General features: G+C 40.7%; 2 protein-coding genes and 1 long non-coding RNA gene across 3 annotated transcripts in view; all 3 read left to right on the plus strand.

Annotated features, from left to right (window-relative positions):
- Positions 1–2324, plus strand: part of LOC133396134 (histone-lysine N-methyltransferase 2B-like) — a 25490-nt gene extending 23166 nt beyond the window's left edge. Inside the window, 2 exon segments of the mRNA XM_061665619.1 lie at positions 1–130; positions 917–2324. Of these exon segments, the coding sequence (XP_061521603.1) occupies positions 1–130; positions 917–1192 (406 nt within the window). The 3' untranslated portion in view covers positions 1193–2324.
- A 657-nt stretch (positions 2325–2981) lies between these two features.
- LOC133396169 (trypsin-like) lies at positions 2982–5777 on the plus strand. Its single transcript, XM_061665668.1, has 5 exons — positions 2982–3032; positions 3543–3699; positions 4499–4752; positions 5283–5419; positions 5491–5777. The coding sequence occupies exons 1-5, from the start codon at positions 2993–2995 to the stop codon at positions 5638–5640; spliced, it is 738 nt and encodes a 245-aa protein (XP_061521652.1). The 5' UTR covers positions 2982–2992; the 3' UTR covers positions 5641–5777.
- A 3307-nt stretch (positions 5778–9084) lies between these two features.
- The window catches only part of LOC133396119 (uncharacterized), a 24237-nt gene continuing 5821 nt past the window's right edge, over positions 9085–27500 (plus strand). The window contains exons 1-3 of the long non-coding RNA XR_009767323.1: positions 9085–9354; positions 11902–11948; positions 23158–23228. This is a non-coding gene — a long non-coding RNA (uncharacterized LOC133396119). The remainder of the gene's footprint in view (positions 9355–11901; positions 11949–23157; positions 23229–27500) is intronic.

The following is a 27500-nucleotide window of genomic DNA, read 5'->3' on the forward strand; positions in this document are numbered from 1 at the left end:
GTCTCTCATTCACGGCCGAGGGCTTTTCTGTAAGAGGAACATCGAAGCGGGGGAAATGGTCATCGAGTACGCCGGCACCGTCATCCGCTCGGTGCTGACGGATAAGCGGGAGAAATATTATGACAGCAAAGTGAGCCAATCAAAATAATAAGCCTCTGTCTCATTCATTATTAGCACGTGATAAAAAAATGACAAAATGTACAGATTCATGCTTTTTTTGTTAATATAATACATTTGTATACATTGTTTTTAAAAAAAAAACACATTAGGATTCATGCTTTTTTTTATCACAATTTGAAGATACAAATTTCATTCGTATAGATAAAACATCTTTAAAGAAATTACATTTTAAAATAAATACATTTAGATTAAAAATATTAGTGATACATGCTTTTAAAAAAAAAAGTCACAAAATTTGAAAATGCATGCTTGCATGCGCTAAGAAAATTTATAAAATGGAGATTTCAAACATTTTTGGAGATGCAGGTGTTGACAATGTATAAAAATTGGACATGAATGCTTTAAAAAAAAAAAAACACGGAATTTGGAGCCTTTTTTCTTTTCTTCAAAAGACAATTCTGAGATGCATGGTTGACAAATGAAATCACAATTTGCAAGATATGTACTTAAACCACAAAATTTGGCAGTATGTTTTTTTAATTATTTTTTTTAAAAATAAAAAATAAGTGATTAACTAAAATGTTTTTTAATCACAAAATTTGGAAATGCATACTTTAAACAAAATTACTAAAATTACAGATAAATAAAAATTACATTTGTAAAAGTTTGTTTTTAAAATGGCAAACTTTTAACTGCGAAACGTAAGCATTTAGACGTGACACGATTTGGAAATGCATGCTTTTTGTTGTCAAATCTTGGAATTACGCTAAGCGCCGCTGTTTCCCCGCCTTACCAGGGCATCGGCTGCTACATGTTCCGCATCGACGACTTCGACGTGGTGGACGCCACCATGCAGGGCAACGCGGCGCGCTTCATCAACCACTCATGCGAGCCCAACTGCTACTCGCGCGTCATCAACGTGGACGGCCGCAAGCACATTGTCATCTTCGCGCTGCGCAAGATCTACCGCGGCGAGGAGCTGACGTATGACTACAAGTTCCCCATCGAGGACGATGAGAGCAAGCTGCGCTGCAACTGCGCCGCGCGACGCTGCCGCCGCTTCCTCAACTAGCGGCCTGAGATATGGAATCCTTGATACAGGACACCTCCAGTGGATTTAGTAGTACAAATTGATCCGTAAAATAACATTTTACAACAAGAAAAGTACTCAGGTGTGGTCTGTTGGATGGAATCTTGACACATGAGCCATATGTCAATCACAGACTATTTATATAGTGTGCACTGGGCGTCGTGACTCATGATGCGCTTTTACCATATTCAACTTCAGTTTTTCACAGTTTTCTCGCAGGGAGATATTTATTTATCACTTTTGCTAAGGCGGAATCCTCCCCCCCCCTCCTCCTCTATTCTAGCATCCCACAACTTCGTTTATGTTTGCTTTACTGAGGTGTTGGTGGACTCCACCTCGAAATAGTTTTAACCGTACTCTTCGGGAAAGCTGCTTTTATCCCGAATTCTTGTTCAGTTTGTGTGTTTTAACAATGAATACAATGCTTCTGTGCTGTTCCTTTACAGGTTATTTTTTTGTATATTTGAACAATAAATGTATATGGAAATTAACTCATTTGTGCTTTTACCTTTCCCAGTGAAAGGCGGACTAAAAATGGGAGTTTGATTTTTGAGGCTGGGAAATTTTCCAGCCACATCAGTGTTTCCATGTGTTCTACCTCATGATGAAACATTTTGTCTTTCAACATAACAAGACATGATCTAACAATAATTACTAACCCTAACTTGATCGACCCATAATTATTAGTACGACAACCACTATATTTCCTGTTGAAAAAAATCTGTCCGAATAATACATTCTGATGTTTTTTTTTTACATTTTTGGGCGGGGTTGGGTGATGGTGTTTTAGGCTTCGCGCTTTGTACATAGTTGTATAAAAGGTCTTTCTAAACCTGTTACATATTTTTCTACCTGCGGTTTTTGTTTTATTTATGTTCAATAAACCTTTTACATGTTCCAATTCTGCTTTGTGCTCAAGTGTTTTTGCTATTATGTTTTACAGATCTTATGAGGCAAAAGAGGAAGAGTGATGATAAACGTAGAACAGGAAGTGACAAAGGTAGCTTTATCAAGCAAAGTCTACACATGTTCTACTTCTAGTGTCATTCTCTAATGTAAGTTTTCTTTTGCATCATGGTGAGTTGCTTTTTGTGATTGCTTGAAAAGAAATAAAAATTTAAAGATGCCTACTATAACAGAAAAAATAACATTTTGAGATTGGTTCAACTTTTTTTTTTGTTTTTTTTTGTTTTGAAAAATATATTTGCCAATACTTGCCTTTGGAATAAATCATAACATTTGCAGATGCGTGTTATAAAAAGGCACAGGGTAAATTGCAATGTTTTGAGATTCATTTTTACTTTTCAAGGTAAATCACAATGTTTGGAGATTCACTTTAAAAATACAGATATCAAATTTGGAGATGAAAGCTTTTTTTGGACAGTAACAATATAGTCACTGTCAAAAGAAAAGCTTCACCAATTTATTATTTTTTTTCAAGAATGCTTCCTTTAGTAAACTGCGTCCAAAAAGATGCCCTTTTCTTTTCATGATTACATAACCGGCTGGCTCGTAAGAGTTGTCACATTAAGCGTCAGGCCACTGTTGATATGACTCAAGGTCTTTTCAGCCATATGCTGGTTTTCCCAGATTGCACTTTATTTTTGCCTTTTACCCCCCACCCCCATCGCATGCTGACCTTGAGAATACCGCTACAGTGTGTGTGTGTGTGTGTGTATATATATATATATATATATATATATATATATATATATATATTTTTTTTTTAATATATAGTCCACCACCGCCTGCAGCTTCTCGGACATCTACACACACGTTACCATGAAGGCCCTGATTCTGCTGGCTTTGCTCGGAGCAGCATGTAAGAGTGTTTTAACGTTTTTATGACGAGCAGTCTCAACTCTACATACCATAATGCCAAATTGTTTTTCTTCTGTATTTGTCGTGCCTTTTTTTTTTTTTTTTAAATGTTATGAATTTCCATTTTTTGTTTGACCTTTTTTCTTTTTTAAAGTATTCTACGTCACAAAATGCCCAAAATATTTTTGGGTGACTTTTTACTATTTCGATTGTTTTAAACATTCTTATTAGTTTTTGTATTTTCTTCCATAAATGTCCATTTAAAGGTAATGCTAAAATGCCCAAAGTGGCTTTGTCCCACTAAAGATGAGGTTTTTATAGTTGTAAATACGTATTCTAACTGCCAGATTGCCACTTTTTCCACTTCAGACCGATTTTTATTTGATCATTGTAGTTGCTACAATGGTCGAAGTTAGCTTTCGTTGGGTTTTTAATTCAAATTGGATGGTTAAAAGAATTTTGAAGAGAGGAAGTTTGATTTATCATATAAGCCTCCTGTGCCTATTGCCAGTTGTTGCTGCCGAGCAGGACGATAAGATCGTCGGGGGCTACGAGTGCCCCCGTCACTCGGTCCCCTATCAAGTGTCGCTCAACGCCGGCTACCACTTCTGCGGAGGCTCCCTCATTTCCAGCCAGTGGGTGGTCTCTGCCGCCCACTGCTACAAGTCGTAAGTACAAATACTTTGTGACTGTGCTTTAGTCGATTTTTTTTCGGCTATCTGTACTTTTATTGGTGTTTTACTTTTCCGACGACTTTTTACTTTTACACCCTACATCTAAAAGCCGATTTTTAGTTCATGTAGCATTTTGGTTAGCCAGTTTCACAATGTTAGCATAGAAGCCTGAGATGATCTGGCTAGGTTTACCCCCCAAAAATAAAAGTTTCATAGTGCCAAGTTATTAAAACAGGTATATAATTGACAAGAAGTTATTTTTTTACTTTTGTACGTAAGTGGAGTGTGGACTTTGTATTTTATTTATTAATATATTTATTTTACTGAAGTAGCCTTTCACTTTTAACTTTCTTTTTTTTTTTTTCTACACAAGTATTTATATTTCCACTTAAGTACAGAGTGTTCTCTTGGTAAGGAGTAGAAAATACAGATACAAAAGGCATTCATCTATTCTGTGCTTCTCTGTTTCCACATTTTAGGTTACAGCTTTCTTCTGAAATCGGATAAATTTTCTTATACTTTTAATTCCTCAGAAATTTGAAAAAAAAAATAATGTTCCCATTATGGGGTCTTCTGAAGGATAGGCGGAAAACATATTAGTTTGAAATAAGGCTGTAACAACAAAATGTAGAAAAGTGAAACACTATCTGTTTTTAAATATATGGTGTAGAAGTACAAAGTTGTCAGAAAAATAAATACTCAAGTGAAGTACACATACAGTACCTGGAAAAATTCTACAACCACTGTCGCTAACCAAAACAGCAGCAAGTAACTCTCCGCTCTGCCTTGCCAGTCGCATTCAGGTGCGTCTGGGCGAGCACAACATCGCAGCCAACGAAGGCACGGAGCAGTGGATCGACTCGGCCGTGCTGGTCAAGCACCCGCAGTACAACAGCCACAACCTGGACAACGACATCATGCTGCTCAAGCTGAGCCGCCCGGCCGCCCTCAACAACTATGTTCGCACCGTGCCGCTGCCCTCGCGCTGCACCTTCGCCGACGAGAACTGCCTGGTGTCCGGCTGGGGCAACATGGCTGCCAACGGCAGTAAGTCACAGTTCAGAGGCTCGATATATATATAGTGAACAAAATAAATGTATTACTTCGATGCTATCTTGGTGCCAAGAAACTGTTAAAATTAATTGAGGAGTTGCCGCCATCTTGTGGCCTCTTATTGTCAAGGAACTACATTGAAGTGAATGGAGGATCTTCATTTTGACAAAAGTAGTGCTTTTCTGCCACCTTGTGGCATCTTTGTGTCAAGTAACTATGTTGAAGTGAGGTGAGGCGTTTAATTTAAGCAACTGTAGTGCTTTGGCACCATCTTGTGGAACCTATGTATTAGCACATATATTTTCACATGTACAATATATCTTTTTTTTTTTTTTAGATTTGATCAAAAATTATAGTTTAAGTATATATAATATTAAAACATATTTAAAAAGTAGTCTATACATTTTTTTTGCCAAAATAATTGCGATACAATTATTTGCCGATTCACTATTTTATCCCACCCCTAGTACACAGCTACTGAATAGGTCAGTATTGATTTGTTTTGTGCGTTTCCTTTCTCTCAGACAACTTCCCCGACAGGCTTCAGTGTTTGAGGCAGCCCATCATTGACGACAGGATCTGCCAGAACGCTTACCCGCATCTCTTCACCCAGAACATGCTCTGCTCCGGTTTCATGCACGGCGGCGCCAGCAGCTGCCAGGTACATCCGCATACTCTAAACAACTAACACACGTAAGCGACGGCTAAATATACCGGTACGTTTTTCTGCAGGGAGACTCCGGCGGTCCTCTGGTGTGCAACGGTGAGCTGCAGGGTGTGGTCTCCTGGGGCTACGACTGCGCCATGAAGGGTCACCCCAGCGTGTACGCCCGCGTGTGTCGCTACAACAGCTGGATCAACAACGTCATGAGGAGCTACTGAGTCATAGACCAGTAACCAGTTTTGTCAATAAACATTACCATGTCAAATATTTGCTTTCCAGTTGTTTTCAATAGGCCCCCAAAATTGAGAAAATATGGTTTTGTGAGTTTTAGCTACATTTTATTAGGACTGTGAGAATTCTAGACACCCCAATATATACATTATAAATGAATAAAATCATAAAATGTACTGATTTGGAAAAAAAATCTAAATTTGAATGCATGACCAACATTTAAATTTGTTCTGTGACGACTATGGACTATAACACTGGTGGGCAAAGTCAATTCAGTGTTAGAAATTCAAACTCAGATGGCACATATAAAAAAAAATGTGGACCATTTAATACAATTTTATTTTTGACAGGATTTTTCTATGGTTAAAAAAAAATTACAATTTAGTGTTGGACATTCTGACTCGTATTAAAACTCATACAACAGCCCTTTTTCCAATAAGATAATGGATAATTGATTTGTAAATACAATAATAGCATAATACAACATTTTAAGTGTTGTGACTTTCCGCTTGTCCAATCGGTGGTTGCAACAGCTTACATAAATGACAATTAGATTAATTACGAATATGAAATACAAAATTAGCACTGACCAAATTATTTTACGGATATAAATGATTTGGCCCACCAGTTTAAAAAAAAAAAAAAAATTGCCACCTGAGCACCTACGTTTATCCACCCCGAGTCCATAATCACTGTTATGACATCTTTAGCACTCAACTATTTAGTTCATGCAAATTTTAAAGTTAAACTAGTTAGCTTGCATCTTTGACTCACACACTCATAAGCCTAACAATGGTGTGTTTGATTACCATGCTAGAAAATTGTAAATTTGACTTTCAGCACGTCCCTTTATTTCGTCTGCTTCAACATCTTCTGTTTGAAACAAATAAAATCATAATAAACGTGTATGTGGTTGTTTTTACGCCCTACTTTTTTTTATTTTTGCAATTATCAAGCGTGATTTACAGGTGTTCATCGTTTGTCATAGTTTTATCGTCCAGTCTTTAAACGCAACTTACTTTCGCCTCCTAACAAAACCTGCTGCTTGAAGTCTCTCGTTGTTTTTTTGGACCGTGACAAGGCAAACTGGAGACAAAGGTGAGCTTTTAAGTTAATTATATGAATTAATAAGCGAATATGGTTCGTACGTTGTGTATTTTATTGAAAACATTAGTTAGCTTCGCACGATGAAATTGCTACAGGTGGGGATCTAGCGACTGACCTAGCCTCAATTAACTTTTCGAAGCCTCTTCCAAACCATAAAACCTGTTAATATCAACTATGAAATTACTTTTATTCATACAATATTATTTTACATATGATATTAGTGTAAAATTCATGTCTAAATGTTCAATATTTTTATTTAAAAAAAAAAAATAATAATAATCTTTCTCGATGTAGTGCCGCTGACTGCCAGCTACGGGCGCTGTTGTGTTGTGTACACTCATTTGTGGCCTGTTTATTTTTTTTATCAGACTCCCTATAAAAGCTTCACAAGGACACCAGTTCTGCGTTGAAGGCACTAGCAGGGGAACTTATGGTAAAAAAAGAAAAAAAAGAATTCAGGCACACAGACACATTTTCAATACAGCAGTGTATGTTACACGTGGGATCGTAACTTCGTTAAAAGGAGGAATTTTATTTGCCGCACTGGAATAAATGACATCTTTTATGTCTTTGTCCGACAGCCAAGGTGATTGAATCACTGGGTGGGATGAGACTAGTACGCAGAGCTGTTTTCGCATTTATTCAATATCCTTGACATCCAGTTAATAGTACATGTACTAGTACGATCTTTGTTCTTACTACTAGTATGACAATTCAGCACACTAGTAGAACAACTGTTTTACTAATAATGTTTTGCCACCACTGTATGACATTTCTGCACACTAGTAGGACAACTACATGTTACTAGTGAGGCAAAACTGTGCACTAGTTGACATCTGTGTGCTACTAGTACTACGAGTGAAGTGCTGGATGCTAACAAGTAGAAGCACGCAGTGCTAGTACATGGACCTTAAGCTGGCGATCAAGAACATCACATAAGTGCTCAAACAGCTGTTAGAAATAATATATTCTTAAAATATATGTTAAAAGTGATATAGAAAAAATACAGTAATGGCAAAACATACTCGACAGATAGGCGGTGCTAATTAATTATGAAGTTTCTGTTGTTGCCTGTGGGTGGAGCAGAAAGTCAGCCATTTTGATCCAAGACGTCCATTTCAGGTCATATTAGGCGTCTGTCAAAGACAAATGACAAGAGATTTAGTTTGATTGCTATCAAATTTGAATCAGGTATATTCGACAAATGGGCGACGCTAAATTGGGAAGAATTTTTGTTTTCGTCATTCCATGTAGGCCGTGCAGGAAGTAGGCCATTTTGATTTGCAATGGACATTTTGGGCATTTCCAGGGGTCCTTCAAAGAGGAACTCCTCCTATAGACTTTTTCATCTTGCCACGAAATTTGAACCTCGTGTACTAGACAGATGGACGATGCTAAATTGCCAACAATGTTAGTTTCTGTTATCGCGTGTGGGCTGAACATGGTGGCCAAGACTTGCCATAAAACTCCCAATAACTCAGCTCACAAAGAACATCCAAGTCAAAGTCCTTTGTTTGCAAAAATGTGGTCAGTATGACGCGACCTATAATCCTAAAAGCAGTGACTCCGGGCACCCAAAATGGACATTTAAGATGGAATTTTCCCTTAAGGCGTCTGATCTTGTGTACGGTTTTGCTGCTTAGCATGCCAGCATCGTCGCGTAGCATGTGAAAGTGTGTCTGTATGTACACACGCACACACATACATACACACAGAGCAGCCCTGTGCTTTCTGCTGCCTGTCTAAGCTTCTTCCCCTCCCCCCCACAGTCAACGTCTCTCCCCTTTTTTGTCCCCCTCGCCCTCTCTCCTTTTCCCTCTCTCTCTCTCTCTCTCTCTCTCTATCTCACTCCAGCACTATTTCCAGAGAGGGCGAGCCAGGCAGATGCGCAGTGAGAGAGCGAAAGCAAGAAAAAAAGAGAGCGCGAGGGGAGGGGGGGGGGGTAAAGCAGACAGGATTAGAGTTCAAGTGCACGTGAAGAAAATGGCCTGAAAAGATGGCAGCCAAGTAGGAAAAGGAATCTCTCATTTCTCCCCGTCTTTCTTCCTCCTCTTGCTTTCCCCCCAGCTCTGCGCGGAAGAAGTGAAAAAGAGGAGAAGATTTATATATTCCCTCTTTCCTCCTCCTCTGCCGCCACCTCCCTCTCTGCTGGATATTTCTCCCTTGCTCTCTCTCTTTTTCGCTCTCTCACCCCTCCCACCTCCCAACACACACTTCTTCTTCTTCTCACTCCTTCCTTCCCCTCACGCTTTCTTACTATCCCACTTTCCCCCCCGAAGACCCAGGGCGACGGGCTTCTCTTCACGAGGTAGGGTGAGCTCGGATGCGGCTCGTTGATTTCGATTATCAGGCCCCATGAGAGATTCCTGCCTTGTGAGGGTGGTGGTGGTGGAAGGGGGTGGGGGGTAAAATGGAGAGCGTGGTCATGTGGGAGAAAGAGTACCGGCACTGGCTGAGGAAAAATGGGAGTGAGGAGAGAAGCGAGGGGGGATGACTGGGTAGGAATCGGAAAAAATCGCATGAAAAGGGGGAAAAAACCCAGAAGAAATGGAACCTCACTTCTTCCTCTTCTGTGGTGACCATCTCATTCATCTGTGAGTACTCAGCCTGTTTTCTAAAATGTCCCTCCCTCCCTACCTACTTGCGTCTGTCACATCCCGTTTAGCCAGCCGGATGAGGGCGCCCACTTTTTTTTTTTTTTTTTTTTTTTTTTTTTTTTCTTTCGTGCATCCATGTATCTGCGGCGTACACGCGTGATCGTTTTTTGACTTTTTTTTCTCTCCACGGAGGAGCAGGAACGTAATGCAACATTTTGCTTTTGCTTCTCTTGCTTGCAGTAACTCTTAAAGGTAAGACTAGTGTTAGCGTTAGTGGTTGTTGACCAGTTTTGCTAAAAAAAAATAGGATGGATACCTTGTCACAACGTAGGTCTTAAGTCAAGCTGTCTGCAGAAACGCTATTGTCCCGTTACTATCTCCTCACTCGCCCTTTTTTCCTCCAGCTAGTGCTTCTTTTCTCTTAGATTCCATCACCCCCCCCCCCCCCCCCCCAAAAAAAAAAAACTAGACCGTTAGCTTGCAGTTAGTAGCTGGCCTGCTCCAATTATTAGCATTTGCCGGATGAATTGATGTCCATTCAGTGGCTACGCGCCGCCGTCCGACATTTGTCGTAGGCCAAGCGAGGGGGGGACGGGGACGGCTTTTGTTCGTCGTTGTGTCCTGAACTCAACCTTTCCCTAAACTCCCCCTCCAAGAAAAAATCCACGACTTCTGTACCACTACTACTTTGAACCAAAATCCTTTGTTTGCCTGAACTTCACCTCACCTATGAATCCATTCCTGAGTGGGCTTTGGTGCCCAGTGTAGTGCACCCCCCACGCCCCACACCACCTCCTTCACCTCCAACCCCCTCAGGTTATGAAATATTACTCACACAGACCTGCTGTTATGTAATCTTACGTAACGGTGGTGGCTGTTGCTCGTGATCTGGCGGGGGGCTCCGGAGGAGAAAGCTATATGGGTCTGCTTATGGAATTAACTCAGCGGCGGGGGTCAGCACACTGGCGAATACCCGGCCCTTAAAGGGAAAGAGGCCCCCCGCCGCCTCCCCGACTTCACACGTGCGCGGCGGCCCGGACACCTCCACACATTCAGTACTTGGCGAGTCCAGTTAGCGCAAACGCTTTTTTTTTAGTAATTAGCAGCCGAGCTCGGATTGCTTCCTTTGGCCTAATGAATATTCTGTAGGTTTTGTTCTCAAAACTCACCCTGGTCATCGTTTCTGTTCTGTGGGGCTCCCCAAGAATTGAGAGGAAGCTGCCCCCAAAATGCCAAAAGACGCAGGTCGGCCATTTTGTATTTGAAGCAGCCATTTTAGGGTCATTTCGGACTTTACCAGGTGTCCTTCAAAGACTGACTACTACCAGAGAGTGCTAGTTTGAAACCTTTATACGAGACCAGTCATTTCCGAAAGATTGGGGGTTCAAATAATGCAGTTATAATTGGCCTAAATTATTTGCGGATTTTAGCTATTTGCGGTCCGGCCCGTTCCCTACTCTCCGTGAGTAGCGGGGGTCCACCATCGTTTTCACCGAGCAGGAAGCTAAGCAGACATGGAATTTTCAGCAGTCCTTCAAAGACTAACATGTCCTTAAGGTTTTGTGCATTTGGTACCAAATTTAAACGACTTATACTAGACAAATGGGTGACACTTAATTGGGAAGAATTCAATTTTTTGTCCTGACTTGTAGACAGTGCACAGAGTGGGCCATTGTGATTAAAAACGTTTCCAGCATTTCCAGAGTTCTTTCAAAGAGAAATTTGTCTTATTTTGTCTGATTGCTACCAAATTTGAACTACATATCCTAGACAAATGGGCCAAGCTAAATTGTGATGCATTTGTCGTTGCATGTAGGTGGCGCATGGCACCTTAATTTTATGACTCTCCATAAAACATTAAACTCTAATGAATCCCAGCTTTGAATCGGCGATTTTAGGCTCATTTTGGTGGTTTCCAGGTGTCCTTCAAAGACAAACTACTCATACAGTGCATATTTTGTCCCAGTTATACCAAATGTTTTGAACCCCGTATACTGGACAGATGGGCACCACTTAAATGTGAAGAGTTTTAGTTTCCGTCATTGTGGTTGGAGCAGGAGTCAACCATTTTGATTCCAAGCAGCCATTTTAGGGTAATTTTCTCCATTTCCAGGGGTCCTTAAAAGATTAACTCGTTCTCGAGATCTTGTCCAGTTGCTACTCACTTTGAAATCTCATTTACTAAACAGAGGGTACTAGCATGCACCTGTTAAAATCTGTTGTGCATCTGCTGTACACACACAAATGGATAAAAGATTAATTTTCACTCAAAACCTTCAAACCGGATGAAGGGAAGAAAAACGGCAACAGCAGTCGTGTCCTTTTTTTTCATCACCTTCTATTTTGTCGCTATATAATTGTTTGCGCTGCTGTGTCAGGCGAGCGCAAACAACAACCTGTTAAGTGATTATTTTTTTTTTCTACTGGAGTGTCATTGTGCCTCAGTGTCGAGGGATGTTTACCTTCTATAGGTGATGCTTGGATGACGCAGTGTTATAAGTTAACAGGCTTGTATAATTTAGCGTTTGTGTGTTTATTTTTCAGATTGAGCCTCTGAAGCGAACCACTCCGAAGATGTAATTTTGTATTAGGTAAGAATGAATTCAATTTGCCTATGCCATCTAATGTGGGTTCCGAATGGTGTTATAGTCTGATTGTTTCGAGATTTCGCCATGAAATAGTGGGTGAGAGGGCCCCTAGAAAGTTCTAAAAAATTGACCCAGACACAGTTTCACCAGTTGACATGTAATTGCACGAAAGTAGCCATTTTGGGGCAAATTCTAGTGCTTGTACGATGGGTGACGCAACATTGCGAAACTCTTTTGACTAAAGGGTTTAATGTGGCCCGAGCATGACATCAAGTGACCATTTTGAAGAATAGCCCTAAAAAAAAAGTGGTGCGAAGGCTCATTCTTCACAGATTGGCAAGAAGAAATCATGTTTGTATTTATTTTGACACATCCTGTTTGAGTTTAGTGCAGCATGGAGCGCTTGATCGATCGGAGTTTGCCCTGAATGGAACTCAGCAGTGCGATCGAAACGTTGACGTGCCATTGAAATAATTGAATTATTCCATCCTGAGTCATAGTGTCGCGATTAAGCTGGCAGCAATGTGAGCGCGCACGTGTGCCGGCTGTGTCGGGCGGCCATTTTTTTTCCTTTCTCCCAGCAACGCCTATTTGTGGCCGAAAAAACAGCGACGGCGGCGTCTGTCTCGGCCAAAAGGGGTTCATCCGTCGGTCACGTCCCGTTATGTAGCAGGAGGCGAAAAAGTGAGCGGGAGGCGTCTATAGAGAGGCGCTTGACGCATTGCGAGCAGCTTTTGGCAACGCCTCGCATTGCATTCATCATATTTGTGCTGATGTCACCCTACATGCCCCCTCGCTCGAGCAGCCGCAAATGCCTGGGCCACACAATGGAGCCCTTCTTGTGTGATGATATTTTCACAATGTGTTTTTGCAGAATCCCACACACGCACATTGTCTGCAAGCACACACGAGCTGTTGATTCACACATGCTTGAACTGTGCGCTTTAACTTATATTTCCCTCCTTCCGTCGTGAACATATTTGCAAAGAGATGTGTTGCTGTCAGTGGGTTGAGCATGTTTGGAATAAGTCGCAGGCCATATTTATTAGATTTTCACATTAACGCGGAGCATCCTCTCTGAAATTGGTGCGCAAATTCTTCTTTCATACCTCACGTGACGTCAACAGCATCTACATTGTTCACGTACTACGGCCCCCTTACATTTTTTTGTGGAAATGATCTATTGTCTATAGCGGTTAGCGATATTTTTTGTAGGTGTTAACAGTATACTTAAATATCACTGCCGTCGATGTACTTATCAGTCAACTGGAATCCAGCCGTTTACTGCCACTGACGTATATATTCGGCAAGTTCGTCTTTCAACCGGTGGGTGTGGAAGAGGATCTTGCCCAGCTTGGGTGTGAAATTCAGGTTGGTAAACCACTTTAATTACTGCCTGTAGATGGCGGCGTTGCATTTCGTTGGATTTGAGATCAAGCACAGCTTTTGAGTAGAAAATAAACTCTCGGCTCATCACATCGATTATGAGGGAGAGAAATGGCAACGTGTTGGAAGTCGGACAAGTTTAGGCACTTCACACTTGAACACACAGTATGTACATGTATGATATAAACAGAGAGTGTGTCGCCATAGGTAGTAGAAAGTGTGTGTTGAGATCGTGAGAAAACATGATACAGTTCATGGGGTGAATGATGAACGCCATGTGGAAAAGCCAAAACGAGCCATGCAATTATTATTTTATTAATTTATTGATTGATTAATTAATTAATTAAAAGCCCTTTCTCAGTCTTGTTTCTGTTGTTTTACAGTTTGAGGTGGCACAAAAGCAAAACATTCTGTATTAGCAACAAATTCACTGTTCTGCTTTGTAAGTTTCTTTTCACAAAAAGCTTTTTTTTGTCTGCTTTTTTGGGTGATACCAACCCATGTTCTACTGTTGATTACTAATGAACAGAAAAAGCTGGAATCAAACTTTTTTTTTTATGGTAAAAGAAAAGGGGGTACTCTTTCTTTTGGTACAGTAGATTCTTTGCTTATATTGTCACAGAACACAATATTCTGTGGGTCTTGAAAGATCAGTCAGAATGCTCTGAAAGGACTGGCAATATGGGTAACTTTGCTCTTAAAATGACTGTCTGGGAATAATTACTGTAATGCCCTCGTTTGTGGAAAAGAGGGGAGACAGTCGTGATCCACGTTTCAGCCGTTTATTGAACACTGTAAGAACAGTAAAACACGCAAACATAATGAGCAAGCTGCTGCTGTCGTCCACAGCTCACACCCATAGAGTCACTGGCTGATGTCACACGACCCTTAAAGGCACATGCTCAAAGTATCATGTGTTACCCTGTGATTCCAATACATCAATTGTCATTACAATCACTGTATTGTAGCACCATTGAAGTGAATTCTAGTGAGCAGATTTTTCCTGATAATGTTTCAGAATGGAGGACATTTCATACATTTGTCTGTGATGCGTAGAAGCTGCGCAAGGCATCGATTCGTCACGGGTTAACTCGGCGAGGACGGGAGGAATGCGTCCGTGGAGAATTCCTCTGACTCGGTCACCGACGGGGAGTCTGCCACCTATTTGAGCACGCTCCTCGCCGCCACCACAGCCGCTTCTCCCGCGCACGCCTTCCTTTCCCCATCTTTTGTTCTTCGCCGCGCTGGCTTCTTTGTCTGTTGCCGTTGGTTAATCTGCCGCTCCTGCAGTCACGCGATCTATCGGGCTTGTCCTAGTTTGCCTCGCGCTGCTCACTCCAAGTGTCACCGTACACGTCAAATATTCATGCATTGAGGTATTTATACTTTTTTTTAATTTATTTTTTTTATAAAACTTGTCACACCCCAGTTTTACATAATTGGAGTTGCAGTGCAAAGTGAGGAAAGTGTGCCCTACTGCAAGGGTGGGCAATGTGTGGTCTTGCGTGCCACATACGGCCTGCCTGGTTTTTTTTTTTTTTTTTTTTTTTTTTTGGGGCCCACAAGTCCTGCAGTAGTTGTGGCATTAATTTTGCCCCTTTTACTAAAATTGGTTAATTTCTTTCTTATTTTTAATTTATTCTGTATGCGTGTGTCTTAGTAATAATTGGATAAACAATTTAAAATTATACAATAAAATAGTATTAAAATAAAATTATTTAAAAATGATAAATATATGTGCAATGTTTTTTATTTTACTAGCAATGTTATCTAACCCTAACTCTAATATAAATAATACAATTTAAACATGACAATAAATATTTTATGTTTTTACATATTTGTATTATTGCAATTTAAATGTATTATATTTATTGATTAATTAATTTATATTATTGTATTGATTATTGTATATATTTATTCTTATTCCAAGAGTAATTTTTTTTCCCCCCAGTCTTGTACCAACTTCCTCAGGAATAATTTTTGAAACTTTTTCTTTAGCCTACAAATGATCTTTTTTAAAAATCAAATCTGGTTAAAAAGGACAAAGATTTGCCCTGTGCCTGCTCTGTTGGCAAGGGTGTCATTAATGCAGCGTTTTGGCATGCATGTGGAGCCTGGTTGTGCTGGTCATTTATGATTTATATGCTGTGAACGCGCAGTCACAGGCAAAGCAACTTCATCCATACTTCATATCAGCTCAATGTATTCCCCAGTAAAGGATGTCGTAGAGCCGCACTTCCTCACTGGTTGACAGCAGGGGTGTGTGTGGAGATGAGCAGGGGGGACTAAGCCAGACCCCCACCCCCAAGGTGCCCCCCCCAGATTTGACACAGTGGCAATCTTAACCTGCCCGCTGAATTCCTTTGACACGCATGTAGAGTTTGCAGCTTTTAGACGGCCGGATCAGCAGCCTCATCTGGTGGCTGAACGTGTTCCCCTTTACGCTACAAAGTAAAAACATGTGACTCCGACCTGGGACGTACATGACACGTGACAGCTGGTCATGCTTTGCTACAACCGCATGTTGAAGCAAAAACCTTAGTGATTGACCGAATTCTTTTTAAAATAACCACACTATACTATTCCCATTCCAAGTAGATTCACGAATCGGTACAATATCGTACAATCACTGCTATCGATATCGGAATCCTATTGATATCACAAAATATTGTCATTAAGTATCGTAAATTACTCTGTAATAGCAATGTCTCGATCATTGTCCAATTACTGTATCGTGATACTATCGATATGGCAAAATATTGTTACATTGTATCGTGCATCTGTGATTCCAATATGTCGATCATCATGCAAACACTGTATTGCGTTACTGTTGAAATCATTGCCAAACTGTCGTCCGATGTATTCTTGTTTTTTAAATTTTCAGTATCATAAAATCATCGTATTGTGATACACTACATTGTTTGCAGAATACCAGTCGTGTGGTCTCGTGAGTTACTCTGTGATTCCGACATCAATCCTCATACAATCCCTATATTGAGTTCTTATTGGTATCGTTGGCAAAATATCGTCATATAGTATCGGGAGTTACACTGTGAATCCAATATATTAATGATCATTCAATAACTCTATCGCAATACAATCGATATCTTTGGCGAAATATCATTGTACGTGATTTTGCATTACCATGTGATTCCATTATATTGACCGTAATGTAATCACTGTATCAGGATACTCAATATTGTTGGTAAAATATTGTCATATAGTATTATATAGGTTTTTTTAAATTTCCACTATCATACAATATCTGTGTCGTGATCATTTCAATATTGTTGTTAAAATATCCTCAGTTCTAATTTACTGATCACTGTGCAAACACTATATTGCCATATTATTGCTTAGTGTAGGAGCACTGTATCGATATACCTTTGATATCGTCGGCAAAATATCGTAATATAGTATTGTAACTTTGTGATCCCAGTACATTGCTCATCATACAAACACTGCTGTGATTTTTGAGTGAGTGAGTTTTTACTGTGATCCCAATATAATTGTATCGTGATACTGCGGATGGGTTGCGACACCATCGTGAAAATACGTTATAGTTAATGACTCGGCGATTGCGCGTCAGCCGTCAAAGGCATGGTGTCCTGGCAGATCCAGACAGTGCGGCAAGGTGAGATGCCAGCACCGCCAGCGAGCGCCGATGATGTCATCGACAACGCTGACCCGACTCCGGGACGCACAAGCAAGCGCCCGTGGCCGGCACACGCCAAAGCGCATTAGAGGCGCGCCGACGCAGAAAGGCTGCGACGGGATTCGCAGAATGTAGATCGCTCAGGGGGACAGACAGACAGACAGACGAGAGGGGGCGAAGTTGTCGGGAAGAAAAGCGGAGAGACAGTCGCACTTTTTTTTTTTTTTTTTTTTTTTTTTTTTTACTTTTTGCTTTTTTCGTCTTGCTTTCGCAGACTGTCTGCTCGGAGTGGTTGTTGTAAATCACTGCCTGAGGTAGCTCTCTTTCTTGTTGGCTTCCTTTTGTCAGAGACGCTCTCAATAATTTAACACTCAAGCCTAGTGTTGTACCTTGGTGTGTTTTCATATTTTTTCTTCTGTAAATGCTTGTCAATGCACAATACAAACATCTTAAAATTCTTTGTAGCTGCAGTCTTTTTTCAGCACACATACCAGGCGTATTTTTATCTTCAGCATCCACGTTTACCGCCTCCCTCTCCACCTCCTTTTGTCTCCATGGCCACAGTCTTCTCAATCTTCCTCGCGGTATGAAACGGGCAAAGGTTGAGACCAACGAGGGGCAAATAAATCGAACTCCAGGCGTTATTTTCATGCCGAGTTTCGATTGATAGGCTCGTTCCGTCTGAACCACCTCCCCAAGGAGTCTTAAAAAAAAAAAACGATTTTTAATATTCTAGCCGTTTTAAAAAAATGTGAGCGAGGCCACACAGCGCAGTTTACATCCACTGCTGTTTTGCTGCATTCCTCTAAGATAGTCCTTTTTATTTTGTTTTAAACTCCACTTTAAATTGCCATATACTATATGGTTCTTACTCTCTGACCTAATCCTTTCATCTCCAAAACCACTACTTTTCAAGAAAAAAAACAAAATGCCATCTTGCTTGAGTTACCAAACTCCACATTGTAAAGTTGGTATTATACTATTATCATATACTGTTGCGCACCAACGTCAACACAACACATCCGGATAATCATGTTTAATCAGCATTTTCATTTGCTAAAAAAAAAATTATTGATTTATTACACTGTCATTGATATGAACGTTATGGCTACGTCACCGCCGCCAGCCGTGCCCATCACACTCTACGCTTGTGCCAAGCCCCGGACTAATACTTAACAAAATCTAACGACTATGGTTACATCATCTTCCTCAAACGCTACTTCGAAAGGTCTAACAGTCATGTTTGATGCAATACAAAAATGATGAGCTGACGAGACAGTGAAATTAGAGGAAATGAATCTTACCTTCTTTGCTGACCAGTTCATTCTGCTCCGAAGCGTTACAGCTATCGATTTAAAAAATATATATATTTAATTTTTTAAAAATTGTATTTATTTTTTTAAATTTTATTTGCAAAACAGGCCTCCTCAAATGCATCTAACCTACAAAATGGAAATCTACATTTGGAATTAGCAGCCTACAGCCACTGTGATAATCAATGAGGACACTTTTCTAATAAAAAATGTTGAATAATAAAAATGGCAAATCGTATTGTTAAAAATTGCCCAATGACGAAGTGAAAAGTTGTCTTATTTTTGATGTGTTGAATGCCAGAAAAATCCCGATTGTGTCTGGTGGCATACAAAGTGGTTGTCAACGACCACTCAGGACCTTTCCTGCACCGAGCGGTAACGCCGATCACAGCTGCAGTACAAATAAAATCAAGCACTCAGGTGAAACCTAAGTAAGTGAACATAATACTTAATGCAACACTCACACAACCAGACAGTATGGAGTCAAAACATGAAAGCATCTATTTCGAGGCCACCCCTGGCAATTACGCTCTTATCCCTGCCGCACGGTGTAATTTCTCCCAGGTACGGTGTGTCGTGCTAACTAAAGCATTTGTTGATGAAAAGGCGGAGGAACCTTGAGCTGGAACCGGCTCGCACGAGTGGACGTTTACAAACACTGAAGCGCTATTGTGTTTTATTTTGGGGGTGGGAGTTTGTGCCGCCATCATTGACTTTTCCGACTCCCAAATGTCTCTCGACACTTTGATCTCACAGCAGTGGAGATGAGAAGAGCCGCAAAGCCGAGCAATCCCGTGAACAATGGCATGGCGACGCCGACAGCTTAAGAGTCTCAAATGTTATTTTCCCGCATTGACAGAAATCACCACTTGGCAGTCAAAAGGCTTGATCTGATCGCTGGCAAGGACCACAATAGAACAATAGTCAAATGCTCACTTGAAATTCCATTAGAATTGATTTTGTGTGCACAGTCCAGCTAACTTTTTGGTTTCAGGAGGTAATTTTCAAAGGATCCTCTTTATAATCCTCTTGGCAATTAACCATTAACCGTGTGAACCCCTAAATGCCATAGGAATGAAAAAGTGGCTTATTTTCGAGAAAAGAAAATGTTATGATAACAAATTCATGTTTTCGAGAGGAAAGAAAAGTACTATTGTTGTGAGAATAAAGTCAAGAATTATTTGTAATATTCTTATCAAAGTCAAAGTTTAATGTGGGAAGAAGTCATATTTTAGTAAGTGAATTGTAAAATAACAACTTTATTCACCTAAGATTAGTTTTTCTTTTTTCTTTTTTGCTCTTGTAAAGATTTATTATTATTATTTATTTTTAGTCTCTAAAAAATAGAACTACAGTGAATCCCAGTTTATCGCTAGGGACACGTTACCAACTAGCCTGCATTGGGTGAAAATCCCCATTTGTAGAGAGACCATATAAAAACATTTCAAATATAATTTTACCCCTCCCACATGCTTTAATCATATTTAAACTCATTAAAACATACTCAAACTTACATACTCAGTGTTTCTTATTTTTTTTTGCATGTTTGTCACACTTAAAAAGTTTCTCATAATCAAACAAGTTTACATATTAGTCAAAGAAAACACAAGTCAACACAAAATGCAGTTTTTAAATGTTTTTTATTATTAAGGGAGAAAATCCAAACCTGTATGGCCCTTTTTGAAAATGTGTACATACTGTGGTGAATTCTGTTTTTAAGAGGCGGGATCTTGTGGGGTGAAGTCGAGTCTGCGTGTGAGTGTCTGGACGTGAGCTGTCGCTGACAGCAGCTTCTACGTGAGCGAGCTAATTGTGTTAATGTGATTGATTGTCTCGGCGTTCAATAGATGACAAAGTGTATCGCAACTCAGATTTATGTGATGATATGTCACAATCGTATCAGAGATTTACAATAGCCCAAAGCTAAGGTAGGGAGGAGTAATTTGTGTATTCTGTTTGTTTTATTAACGCGTCACTCCTCATATGTAGGTATGCGCTTTTTTAAATGATACAACGTGATTATTCTGCTGGCCCTCAATTTGAGAACCACTGGCATATCCAACCAAGTGGCTTCATATCGAATGCTTAACATTGGCTTTTCGGAGCAATGTCAGGTTGTAAAAGTCGAGATCAAGCCAAGCGGGAGTTGAAGTTCAACGATTGAAATTCTCACCGAGCTCGGCAGTTTGCTCGGGGTGAAGCGGTTGCTTTATTCATGAACAGAAAAGGTGAAAAGTTCACTATGACCGCGACCGCTGTGAGCTGACAGTAGCAGATGTCGTAGCCCCGATGAGATGCGATCCTTGGAGCTCTACATTTGTTTATTTGAATACATGCATACATGCATAAAACTGAAAAGAGATTTGGCCCTCATCCATTCAGTGATGCTGGCTGACTTAGTGCAAAAGAATGTTTCTCATAGGAAATAAAGTAAATGAAACCTTTATTAACTGGAAAGGAATTTATCAATTAATATATTAAAGTTTTAGAAAAATATGTCAGTCTAAAGAGTTTAAAATGAACCATTGAAGAGGCCTGACAGACACTTCATTTATCAGCTGGACCAGTAATGTTTTGGGGTGCATTTGATCAATCCAAACTGTAATACAAGTATAAAGAGTAAAATGAAATGCAACTAAACTGAAGTCCTCTGCCTTTAAAGACGCCAGATGGTCTTGTAATTTATGAACCATACCAGCGATTTTATCATTCCTAACTGTCACGCAAATGTTCAGAGGAGTTAACCCCTCTATAATAAAACTAAAATAGAATAAAACTGCTCATTGTTTCAAAAGACATGTAATGGAGAGAGAACACCAAAGTGTCGCTAAATAATCTGAAGCCAAAGTATTCCACAAAGTTTAACTCTCTCCATTTTGTGGTGTGTTGTACTGAACTGCAAGCTACGTTACCAACGTTATAGATCCAGACTCAACCGACCAGTTGCGCTAACGCTTGTTGATGGCATCATTGCATCTGCCTCGGTGTGAAAATGGCTTCAAGCACAGCCGACCACGGATCTTCCAGCTACACGGACCCAACATCCCTGCTGCCCAGGAACTACCGGGAAACGCTAGGCACTAACCTAACTTGCTCTGCAGCGGCTACGAGGCGCGGCTGGCTAGCTAGCGTGGCTAAACACAGAGCGGATCTGCTCTTCTAAGTCACTAATCCTCGCCTCTGTTGCGTTGAATAAGCAACACTTCTGTCAAGTATCAAGAAACGTTATCACGAAAGCAGGACGAGGAATACCGAGCTAATCATGTGACACACCGAAGAGCAAAACCGAGAAGCCATGGTAACTGCTAAGCTAATGTGAAATGTCGATTAGTGAAAGTGCTACAGTACTCTCTTCTCAGTACAGAAATATGGCTTGAAACTTCTTTACAGCCGAGCGTAATCAACTATGAACGGCAAAAAAATGGTATTGACGCATCTCCAGCAATGCGAAGGCGGCCATTTTAACCGTCCCTGACCTCTCAGCGCTGACGTTTAGGCTGTTTAAGCCACAAGTCGCTCCCCTCCGCCCGGCCTAATATTGATCGGAATTCATTTGTTCCCTATTGATCCTCTACTCCGCCCTCTGCTGCAATGAACAAACACGAGGACACGTGTACGCACAACATGCCTCGCCAGGTGAATACACACCGCGGCAGACAACCTTCAGACAAACTAACGACTTATAAAGGATTTCGTATTGATCCGGAACCTCGAAAGCGAGATGAAAAAGACGACACGCCAGCGGCCGGTGGCCGGCGGCCAGGGAGACGCCTACAGCTGCGTCGTGTTTCGTTTTACAAGCGCGCTCATTACGATCACTGATGTAACAATGGCGCTTAAATGGGAACAGCGGTTAACTCTTTTATGTCATTCATACATTTTATGACCCTATAAATTTGACATGAAGAGCGTTGCCAAATCTGACATCTTAATGTGGGTGCAGCGTCGTATCAAACGATCATTTGGAGGATTCACCGTGAATAAAGGGGTGTGAGGGCTCCTAGGAAGTTTGGGGAAAAAAAAAAAAAACATTTACCAAAAGAATTTGGTAAACATGTCTATCGTAACAGGACGCACAAAAAAGTCTCAAGGACCCGTTCTTGAAAATGAGGCCCAATCGGAAGCAGGTGCTAAATTGCCAAGCCTTTTTTTTATACGCAATCTAATGTGGGCGAAGCATGGCAACAAATGTTTGGAATCATTTGGAAGATTGGCCAGTAAAAAGGGATTGCGGGGGGCCCTGGAAAAGATGGAAGAAAAAAAAAAACATTTGGTTTGAAATGTGTCCTCTGTTCAAAATGGTCAAACGTTAAGATCTCCGTGGAATTAAAGTGTCCGCATTAAAGCAGTTCATGATGCTGGATGTCGTTTGAGGCCACACAGACTCAAAGCTGCTATTTATGGTGTTTGAATGTTGGAGTTATCATCCGGGCTTATTCTTTTCCGTTAATGTATAATTCATTAGGGCTGTCCTTAACTGCCTGTGCTGTACATGAATTTTATTTTCTCGTCGCCCCGCTCCTCCCATGCGCACTTCACGCTATTATCTCCCACTTAGTTAATCCCTTTCATACTCGTACACTATGTGATGTTTCTTATGTTTCTATTCAGCGCTTTGTGCTAATCGGGGATTGTCCGTTCTAATTTAATTAAGTACGTCGCGCTCGCCTTTAATGACGATTGCGCGGCGGCAGAGGCGAGATTAAAGCCAAGATTTTGTTGTTTAACATGGGGCGAAGGGTGGGAGGGGCTATGCGGGGTTATTTGTGTACCATGGGTTCAATGTGTTTGTTATTGTTGCTCTTTGCTGTGCTGTGGTATGCTAGTAATAATGTGCGGGATGCTCTGCTGCTTGCAGGAATGCGGCGGTCAAGCAGAGACGCTCCCCAGCCATGGGAAAGTCCGTGAAAGATGGACGCTGCTCGCCAGGTAATTTGCTCATAATGATGTTTAAAAAAAAAAAAAAAAAAAAAAAAAAAGCTTAGTCAGAGAAAGAACATGCATCATGGTGCATTTTCACACACACAACCCAGTAACTATTGACAACTGTGCCCTAGCAACCATCAGGGGCATCATGCCAAGTCAGTGAGTTTGCTTGCTGGTGCGTTCCCATGGTAATGTTTTTCTGCCTTTGTAAATAACATACGAGCGCAAGGGCTTCTCAGCACAAATTGCACCAGCCGCCATCTCATTCCCGGATATCCAAAATGTTTTATTCTTATTAAATCGCACAGAGGAGCATCACTCGTTTGAATTCTGTGTTAAGGGAGTGAGTTTGATGGCAGAAAAATGAAAACTGATGCATTTTTTTTACTTGATAGAAGTTCAGATGGGCTTGCAGTCAACTGTTGTTTATCCCAGTGGATAAATTCCACATGGTAAAAATCCACAATATTGAGACATATATTTAAAAAGTATATATTTTTGTTATAGTTGTACCTCCTCACTCATAAATTTGAATTGATGAAAACACACTTACACTTATTTAAACTCTCACTCACAAATATGATGATTATTTGTCACTCCCAGTTGACAAATGTTGTCATTTCACCAAAATTAAGTCATAACATTACAAAAAGTAATTAAAATTTTTTGTAAAGTTATATTCCACACAAGTCCTAATTTTAACAGAATAAGTCATATTGTGGCAATTTAGTTTTTACCAGAATTAAAATAATGCCTGTAATCTTCTGACAAAAAGTATTAAGAAAAAAGTCAGTTTCCCAGAAAGAAGTTGTACGATTGTGACAAAAGGTTTAAATTTGATCACAATAGTCATCGTATTCGATGAGAAAATAGTAACTTAACCAGAATAAAGTCCTATTAAATGAAAAAAAATTTTAAGTATACAGTAATTTTACAGAATTAAATACCATTTTGAGAAAAAAAGTAATTCTACGAGAAAATTAAAACTTTTTGATCATTTTACCAGAATAAAGTTGGAATATTACGACACAAATTTTACCAGAATAAAGCAAAGAAGTAGTCATTTTACCACTATAAAGTCATAATATTACTTCAGAAAGTAGTAACTTCACCACAATAAAGTCATAATACAACAAGAATTCTTGTAATTTTACTTGATTTCCAGTGAGGTCCTAACAGTACTTAGATAAACAACAGATCGTGGCAAAAACAATGCATCTTCTCTTCTTTGAAGTGGAAGTCTTTTCTTCTTACTTAAGTCGTTGTTTATGTTTAAGGCGCCTCTGGGTGACATCCGGTCACACCAGAAATCATTTGGACATGAAACATTTGAGAATTTTGGCTTAAGCGCCATTCTCACGACCTCACGACACCAGCGTGCACGCTGGCGCGGGGGGCGGGGGGGGGGCTTCCCGCCCACTCACCCGGCCAACCACACTGGCAACGAGCTGGTTGGCATTGGCACGACCGTGCCGCATTCAAGCGTGCTCTGACTTTGAATGAGACCGAAGCGTGGTCGTGGGGAGACTGAGAGGTTTAGAAGAAAGACAAGCCAGAGGTTGTCACAGTAAGAAAAAAAAAAAAGAAAAAAAAAAGATAAAGTTGTTGCTGCTCGGAGAGGTGAGTGGAGGGGTGGCGAGAGAAAAATTGAGGGCGGGTGGTCGGCCGGGTGGTCTGTCGGCGTGGTACGGCGACGCGAGGTGAACCGGTTAGTGCTTGGAAGCGCTCCAATAAAAGAAGTCTCTGTGAGGCGTACGCAGCTGCCATACTTAACACCTACTTGCACTCCATCATGTGAAGCCGCCGGCACAATGGGCGGGAGTCAGGGATGCGGCCGCTACCCTACCGCGGTGTTTGTCTCCAGCCTGAAGTGAAGAGAGCGCTCTTGTATTTTTGCCGCATTGTGCCCGGCTGAATAGGAGGCCCCCGCTAACTAACTCCGATCAGGCGATCAATGACTCCTCCGGGGCGCGCACGCACACAGGAGGGCGGTCAAAACACACATTGAGCGCTAATGGATGCGCCTCGTCGAGTTAAAGTTACTCCGAATGGTTGCGCCTTCAGTCAGCCAGTAGATTGCATACCTTGCTTCATATTTATAGAGACCAACTAGCACTCCAAAAATGCCACAATTTTTTGGGGTCACCTTTTTAAGAAAGAAAAATAGCATTTAATACAAACCGAATAAAACTAATAAGAAGAGGAAATACAGTACTTTCAAAGTGTATTTGCAGTTTGGCACTTGTGGATTGTTATTTGCATTTTTTCCACCTTTTAAAAAAAAAAAAAAAAAAAAAAAAAATCTGTTTTGTTTGTTGGGGGAGGGGGGGGGGGTTGGCAATATATAACCACTTATAAAATAATATTTTTGTTTAAAAAAAAAAAAAAAAAAAGTTTCAGTGCAATTTTAATGGCCGTGAATTATCCGCACATTTTAATTATTTGCGGTTGGGCCCGATAAGATTAGATCACAGCATCAAAACGTTAAAAGCTATTGTTGTAATGCTGGGATGAGAACTAAAGGTAAGAATTTCTTGCAAATGTATTGTTAGTTTTTCTTTTATTACTCATTTAACATTGTTTCGTGGAAATTGTTCTGATTTGAATTGATTGGTCATGTCTGGAGAGCGAGGCACAAGGATGACGTACATTTATGTAAATGAAGTTGACGTCTCTGCAGCCTCAAACCCCGAAATACTAACAAATGGCCGACGTGCTGTTTTTCTCGGCGATTAAATCCACTAACTCCGCTTCTGGTTCCAGTGAAACCACTTCAAAAAATTTTAACGTTACAAAGCCCGGGGAGCAGGTTAATACTGATTGCTTAGCGTGACCTGTGCACGAGTAGCATGCCACTTCTGATTGATGAGCTTCGCAGAACGGCAGGGAGATGGCATGTATGTGTAAAATAGTTGACACAACAGATCTTGGGTAAATCAGGAGCGCTGGGAAAAAAACCCCAAAAAAACAGCTTTGCCTATCACATGATCGCGTTGTGTAAAATTGCAATTTTGATCAGAAAATGATAGCCTCTTGGCATGAGTTGTGGCCCTACAGCAGCTCTTTGCTTGCGTTCTAATGTTGTACTTTTGTGTTTGACTGTTCCGTTGTCCTGTTTAATAAACGTTTCAAAGCGCATCACCAACTGTGGCTCTCCTTCTCCACATCCCTTAATTGTTTAATTTTTTTTCACGTCACTCGAGCGGTAGCGTACAAAATCGACCAAGGGACGGCTTGTCGTTAGAAAACCTCAGGCGGTATATAGTGGCTAGGGAGTGATTCCCAACACAGCCTGAGTGTGGTATGTGAAAATGAAGGGTGACTGTCGCCAACATTTTGTCAGGTACCACGTTTTATTGGTTTATCTACCGCGTATCATTCTGCATGTGAAAGTAATCATCGGCGTAGTAAAGTGGAACGGTGTGTGCGTGGTGCGTGTCTGACTCGGGAATGACAAACCGAACGCGCTCGGTCGTGCTGAATCGAGCCTTTGAGGACGTGGAAGATTCCAGCTCCCCCTTCAGTGGAAGTAGGTCAGGCAGACGCCTACGGTGAGCGGCTGCAGGTTAAGTGCTCGCCTTTGTGTTGCCACAGAGGAAAAGGGGGTGGGAAGGGGGTGGGGGGGGGGGGGGGGGGGGGGTCTGCATTGCCTTCAGGTGGGAGGTGGCAGGGAGCCGGTTCGGTTTACACCCACAAGAGGGAGACAAGTCCGCAACATGGATTACTTCAGTGAGTTTGTCTCTTGATTCATTGTTACGATCAGACAGAGGTGGTAAGAACTTGCGCTGTGTACACCTGTTCCTAGGTAAATAAATAAATTAAAAAAGTACAGATTCTGAAATGTACTTATGTAAAAAAAAAAAATGTAAAAATTAAAACAAAACAAAAAAAAGAATTTAAAGTACTATTGGATTTTTACTACTAATTTTACACAAAACCTGTTTTGATTTTGTAGCCTTGTGAACTGTCTAACAAATATGATAATAACAATGGGGAAAAAAATACACTTTACCTATATGTGTTAGTTCAGATTACACAGAATTTTTGAACACCAGAAGCTGGGAGTTTTTAGACTGGCGCAGGACACGAGGCACTCATCATGAATCATTCTTGTCGCAGACAAAGTCAAACAATTCTCTTAAATAAGGTTATGGAAGGCATGACTCTACCGCATTGACCTCTCTGTTGTTTCAAAGCTGTCAGGGAAAATACATACTCAAGTAAAGAAGAGCTCATTAAAATCCACTCAAGTACTGCTATCAGATGACCTGCTGA

The sequence above is a fragment of the Phycodurus eques genome, chromosome 20 (assembly GCF_024500275.1).
Source record: "Phycodurus eques isolate BA_2022a chromosome 20, UOR_Pequ_1.1, whole genome shotgun sequence".
NCBI lineage: Eukaryota > Metazoa > Chordata > Actinopteri > Syngnathiformes > Syngnathidae > Phycodurus > Phycodurus eques.